The sequence below is a fragment of the Lathyrus oleraceus genome, chromosome 2 (assembly GCF_024323335.1).
Source record: "Lathyrus oleraceus cultivar Zhongwan6 chromosome 2, CAAS_Psat_ZW6_1.0, whole genome shotgun sequence".
NCBI classification, from domain to species: Eukaryota; Viridiplantae; Streptophyta; class Magnoliopsida; order Fabales; family Fabaceae; genus Lathyrus; species Lathyrus oleraceus.
In genome coordinates, this window is record NC_066580.1 from 443718049 (window position 1) to 443725181 (window position 7133).

The 7133-nt window shown below is 33.7% G+C and overlaps 1 protein-coding gene across 1 annotated transcript; it reads left to right on the plus strand.

Moving 5' to 3' along the window:
• Positions 1 to 1193: 1193 nt before the first annotated feature.
• LOC127120178 (protein FMP32, mitochondrial) lies at positions 1194 to 6298 on the plus strand. The gene is made up of 8 exons (XM_051050587.1): positions 1194 to 1368; positions 1470 to 1754; positions 1916 to 2047; positions 2210 to 2269; positions 5409 to 5485; positions 5592 to 5648; positions 5754 to 5820; positions 5916 to 6298. The coding sequence occupies exons 2-8, from the start codon at positions 1566 to 1568 to the stop codon at positions 6033 to 6035; spliced, it is 702 nt and encodes a 233-aa protein (XP_050906544.1). The 5' UTR covers positions 1194 to 1368; positions 1470 to 1565; the 3' UTR covers positions 6036 to 6298.
• The last annotated feature ends 835 nt before the right edge of the window (positions 6299 to 7133 follow it).

Here is a 7133-nt window from a genome sequence, read left to right on the forward strand (position 1 = left end):
CATTCTATTTAATATAAATATTGCAACAAGAATATATATTTCATAAGTGATTCAATATTTAATAAATTACTTAAATTTTCAACTATTAATGATTAATTAATTTATTTCAACTATAAATTACTTAATATTCCACTAAGTGCTTCAACTCATGTACTTTCAGTCCTTGTTTATAGTAATTGATATTCATGAAATATGAGCATGATAATGATAATCACGTACATAAAATGTATGAGTGCACTTGCATAGGTGTATATACATGCATGAATGTATTTGTTTTAAAAAATGCTTCACCACCCTGCATACATAAAAATAACATTGGTACTTTGAGAAACTAAGAATCCAAACTTTCCTTCATAAACAAACATGAAGATGAAACTTTAATGAAAGATGATGGTGAAGATTCTAAGAGAAAGAGTAAATAATAAAGTTACATAATCAAACTATCAAAAATGATTATGGTTTGAAATGGTGGAACATTAAATAAACATACATGAATACCTCATAAATAAACACATATGTTCTCATCGATCTGAAAAAATTCTGGATTTGTATGAAGGTTGGACATGAAGAAATGAATTCAAACCCAGAATTAGTGACTAAAAAAAAATAGGTTACAGGGACTAAAGCCAAAAACGCGCCAATTTATATGGACAAAAATAATATTTAATCCAAAATTCCGGGTTTGCATTCATATCTTCATCCCTAACCATCATACAAACCCTGAATTTTTTCAAATCCAAAATTATTCCTTATTTCTTCCTTATTTTCCCTTTTCATAAAAATGATTTCTCACACTTTTATCAAGACTAAAGACGACCACTATATAATAAAAATCCACCACCAATTCTATTAGGTGATAACTTGCAAACCCATATCCCATAATTAGAAATCAGAACTAAAATAAATGAAACAAATCAAAGCTATGCATTAAGGATTTGGAACGGAGTAAAGTTACCAAATAAATACGTAGTCATGGATGAAGGTGAAATTCAAATTACAAAATCAATTCATTTTTAGATTTAGTCATTCGCATTATGTAATATATACATATTTATTGTAAATATGAAATAAAAAATTCTAATGATTTAGCGGAGAAACATCTTTATTATATTTATAAATATAAGGTCTATGATTAGAGATAAAAAAACTATATAAGCCAACAAAATATATCCTAAGAATCACGAATAAAACAATTCCCACGTGATTGTTTGTGACCAACCAACAAAACCAATGTCTTAATCATATTGTAATTGGTATCTCATTTTTTGATTCAAAATAGGATGAACTAGGAACCAAACCAACCAACCCTTCTTCTTCTTCTTCTTTCCAATTTCCCACCAATTACTTCCTTATCATATTCAGATTCAGGTAACCAAACATCTCTTCTATTTTCTTCCTATTTTGGTTTCCCATGAAATCAACCAACCAATCAACAAAAATCGTTTGATTGTTTGATTTTTTTGTGTTAGAATTGTTGCTGCTGCTATAAACTTTCTGTGATCATCGATTTGGAATTGTTGGAGGAATTTGGGGCTTTCAAAAAAAGCTTGGTTTTTTGGTATCAAATGGCCGCGGTGGCGGCTTGCAGGCGATTGGGGAAAATAGGAACCAATTTTCCCCTTCCGTTGACTGGGTTTGGTGGCTTTGGAATTGGAGCTTCCAAATTTTCCCCTTACATTTCTGGTTCTATGCATTATTCTCAATTTATTAAATCAAAGGGAAAACAGTTATTTCTTGTTGATACATTAGCCCTTGTAATTTACATTCCTTTTCATTTTCCCTTCATGTTCCTTATTTCAATGTTTTAAAAACCGAACCCGATGAACAAACAAGACATATAAACGGTCCGTTTTTTAAAACACTAGCTTATTCCGTTGCAGTGGTTATAACTTTTGCACCCTTTGTTGTTGTGTAGGTTAAGAAACTTGAGGCGCAAGGAGTGCCTTTAATGCAAGCCGAGGCAATAACTGCTGCTATAACTGAGGTGTTGAATGATAGTTTGGAGAATGTATCTCAGTCATTGGTATCAAAAGAAGAAATGGAGAGGGTAATGCCCTTTTTAGACCTACTTTACGTTCCTTCGGCTACGATACAATGGATGTTTGATTTGCTTTGTGGTGCTCTATTTCAAGTTTTATTGCTTTTAGAATAGTGATACGAAAGTTACTAACTGATGTTATCTGTTTTGGTTGTTTGCTTTTATCTTAAGACTGAGATGCTTCAAGAAGCCAATCTTTCCAAATTCAAAGCAGAAGTGCAGAGCTCACAGGTACTTTCTCTGCTCTTGATTATAGGAAAAACTAACTAGTTACACATATTACATATTCAGAATAGTACTTAACCTCGTTTCATTTTCTTGATGTGCTAAAAAACTACTAGTATGTCCCAAACAACCCCTTTTCCTAGTAATTTTGTATAGGAACATGTTTCATTAAAGGGTGTTTTAAGCAGTGTTGTTAATTATGGGTAGAAGGAAATGGCGGATTGGTAAAATTCTGCTACACATTAGTGTTATAGAGCCCCCATAGCCACTATTTGCTATTTGATAACATTTTGTAATAAATAGCATATCGTAGAACAAAAGCGGTTTGTCCAAGTTCCACTACGCTATAGAGGTATAGCGCAGCTATAGCTGCTATTTAACAACATTGGTTTTAAGAATTAAAGCATTTAATAAGGTAAAGGTTGTTAGGTTTTGCTTATATTTTGGACCACCAAATATGACATTTTTTGTGATATTTGAGACTGGAGTAATATTCATTAATTCAGAAGTAATGATATATGTGCACTCTTATGACTTAGGTGCATGTGGATGAGATATAGCTCTTAAAATTTGGGGTTTGGGCCTAACTCAATCTCACAAAATTAGCTTGTTAGGTGAAGATTGTCACCTCTTAAAACATATTTTCTAGTCATATCTCATCCAATGTTGGACTCTTTAACACACCCTCATGCCCAACACAAACTGGACTTGGTGTGTGGACATAAATGGTGGGTGACCCGATAGCAAAAGCTTAATAGCAGATGGTCAAAAGGATTTTGGATAGACTCTGATATCTTAAAAATTTGTGTTGTGTCTAACTCAACCTTACAAAATCGGCTTGTAAGGTGAACATTGCCTCTACTTATTTTCAGGCCATATCTCATTCAATGTGAGACTTTTTAACACGAGTGGAATTTTAGACGTTGGATGAATGACTCGTGTACACATATATATGAACTGAAAATACTGCAAATTTTGCTTTACTAGTGTTATAGATATAAACTACACAAATCATAACAAAACACCTTACTAGATCTGCTTGTTTTTTATAAGCAAAGAGTAAAACAACAACAACCAAGCCTTATCCTATTAAGTAGAGTCGACTACATGGATAATCCAACCCTTTTACAATATAAGTCTTACACCAAAAACAAAAAAAATAGAAGAGATTGGATCTATACACCAATCAGTTAAAGATAATCAAAAACACATTATAACTTTTATCAAGCCCAAAATGGTAAAAATACGAAGCCTACCATCTTTTAAGACGATACTATTCCTCAACTATGAAGCCCTGATACATGATACGGTATAGATGCTTAAATATGGGACAATTTTAAAATTATAGAATACACAAAAAGCCCCTGCAGAATTAACAACAGTTTTCTTAGAGAAAGCAGCCCTTGTGGGTAATCTGTCCAACATCAAATGCCAAGAAAGTACTTTCAAATTCAAAGGTGACAACCTTTTCCAGAAAATTTGAAATATTGCATTAGCAGAAACCAAAGAGAACAACACTATGCAATGATTTTGAAAAACACGCAAGCAGAACGGACTAAATATATTTTTAACCTACACTCCTTCCAAACCCAGTAGTACTTTTCACCTTAAGAGGAACTAATGGCAGCAACCAGCGTGCTTGGTTCACTGAACAAATCATCTTCCCATACAAGAAATGGTCGTTTACACATCCAAGACCAACACATTACTTCAGCCTTCTGCTTTCCTCTGTCAATAATGAAGGCCTCCTTATCTACCGATAGTCGGAAAAATCTCCAAAACAAAGATTCCCAGTTATACGTACCAAGCCAAGTATCCGACAAGAGTTTAATACTTTTCCCACCTCTGTGTTTGTTTGTTACGGCTGAGGAAAACCAAAGAAAGGGGACACTAACAAAAGTTCAATTTGAACTAGATTTTTCCACCAAGTTGAGGCTTTCTTACATCTTCTTGTTGATATGCCACATTAGAAATTAAGTGTGTCATGCTTCTCTTGTTATGACCATGGTTCTCAAGATCTCGATCTAGATCTTAAAATAAGATTTTACTATCTCAATCACCCCAACGATCCCGGTCTTAAGTTGAATCGTGTGTTGTAGCCAAATTGTGAATTTTTTTTGTAAAATCATTGATTTTGTGCAATCATTGTCAGTTTCGGCCATGATTGGCTGATTTCCGGCCACCACCATTAAAAGGTGAGAAGGATGACAAGACGCAGAGGCACACCAATTATGGTTCGGCGGGGATGAATGCGTGCCTTTTAAAATAATGAAGTTTTAGATTTAGGGTTTAGAGAATAACATCTCACTTGTAGGATTTGTTTTAACTAATTGACTTATAATAATCTTAGTAATTGACCAAATATGTCCCTAGTGTCTAACAAATGTTCCATGTGGTAGTAATAAAGTATAAAAGCTCAATCATACATGTATAAAGAATATGAAAAAGAGTCATTTTCTCACTAATACACTTGCCTACTAACATATATCATGTAAAAATACTTTAAATGTATGCTATTATTTTATTTTTATTTTTTTTCATTTTAGTAGGATCTTACAATTTTTGTTGCGATATTATGTTTTACGATCTTGTTACCCATCTTAATCTTACAAAAATACTTGGGTAGGATCTTCCGATCTTAACAACGATTTTATATTATACGATCTTTCTATTCTCTCCCGATCTTATGTAAGATCTCGATCTTAACAACCTTGTCATGACGAGGTAAATGCAAGTAGACATTGTTTTGTACAGCAATTAACCATTATAATTCTGTTGTTTCGGCGAGTTCTGATATAATTAGCTCATTCTGCAAAGTCAATTTTCTTTAGTGTAGCCATTAGTTATCTTCATCATGGTAGTCAAAATCGCGATCCTATAATAAAAAAAATTGACTTTACAGAATGAGCTAATTATATCAGAACTCGCCGAAACAACAGAATTAGAATGGTTAATTGGTGCGATCCCACCGTTCCCTCCTAAATCCGAGTTTTTGCTTTCATCATGGTAGTCCTTCACCCTTTCCCCATCTTTTAATATTTTGACTTAAAAAAAATATCTTTCTGTTTGTCCTTATATTTTTCCTCAGCGGAGGTTGATGTTTGTTTGCCTGATATTGTCATATAATGAAAATATCACAATGCAGGGACACCACTTTTCTCTACTTCAACACGAGACTGAGAAGCTTAGGAATGATATAGAGAAGATGCGTAATGAATTGAGGTCTTTTTCTTGTTTATCATGATTTCTTTGATTATCCTTAATCAACTATTATCTTCATCTGTCAAGTTATAATCTTTATGTTGCATTGTTCTGGGTTGTGGTGTAGGTATGAGATAGATAAAGTCACGGCTGGACAGCGGTTGGACTTAAACCTTGAAAGAGGGTAAGAGTTTTGAATAAAAAACCCATTATCGAGCATTACAGAACTCGTGTTCCATGCAATATCATACTTTCCACCACGATTCTTGATGTTTTTGTTTAAGTGCAGGAGAATAAGGGAGGAGCTAGCCAATCAGAATGCTGAAACTAACAACCTGACTAACAAACTTGATAGAGTAAGCAAAAGAGCGCGAACAGTAACAGTAATAGTTTTCAAGTTATTATTGTTCCATGTCATTTCGATTTTCTTTAATATTAATACAATATTCAGGAGATCCATGCTTTAAGGGCTCAGCTAGAAGCAGCCAAATATGATGTGATAAAATACTGCATAGGAACACTTGTTTCAATATCCGCCGTTGGCCTCGCCGTTCTTCGTATCTTGATGTAAAACAGAATGTATTCAGATTAGCACTAACAAAATTAAGGTGAAGATAACTAGAGCAACTATTTGGAAGATGTTGTATGTTCTGTAAAAGAAATAATTGCATTGCAGTGCTGCTGGAGTGGAGATGAAGTAGTTTCCATTAGTCATCAAATGGGCCCTTTTTTTAAAAGCCCTTATTTTTTACAAATTCTTTTGTTGATTTACTTGTCCTTTTTTCTTGCGCAATTTGTACCTAAACATATAATTAATGAGCATAATTACACACATTGGATTTGTTTGTACTTGTTATTTTTACTGCATCAGTTTTTTCTTTTTTAGTTTTAAATCTTTTTGTTTGATTCATTATCAACAATTGGTATCAGTAGCACTGGTTCAGATCTAGACATGACAATGACGAAATTCGTTATTGAAAAGAATGATTTTGGTATCGGGAGGTTGAAGATGATGGCGATCTTGGTGTGTCAAAGGTCTTGAGAATGCATTAGCCAGTGAAAAGAAATTATCCAACACTCTTACAAAGAAAGAGAAGAAATATATCATAGTGCTTTGATCTTAAGCCTTGGAAATTCATCTTCACTTGAAATAGAAATTGTTCACATTCAAGATGCTGAAAGGAACAAAGATGGAGGATTACTTTGATGAAATCTAACGATATTTGTAAATATAATATTAAGAATATTTGTATATCGAATAGTCCCACATCGACTATATCATGGAATTAGTTATAATCTCTTTATATATAATAAAGTCTTCGTAGTGCTTTCCAAAACACACGGTTTATTCAAATGTCTCTTAGTCTCTTGTATTTCAACATGGTATCTAGAGCTTGCTAAGAGACAATTCTTTCTTCGCCGTACTTTATCCGGTTGATCCACTATCTTTCGGTGAATTTTTTTTTGTAAACCGTGTCATCATTCCGGTTTGCCTCTCACTTTTCAAAATTTTCCGGTAACCTGCAGAAACGCCTCTTCTGATCCAGTCGTTCCCCACTTTCCATCGGTAGAAACCTCCGCACGTGACAGCACGTTCGACGACCGATCCCGACAATTTTTCCAATGCTCTACTCTCCATAGGACAATTGTTTCAGATCCGATACTCATG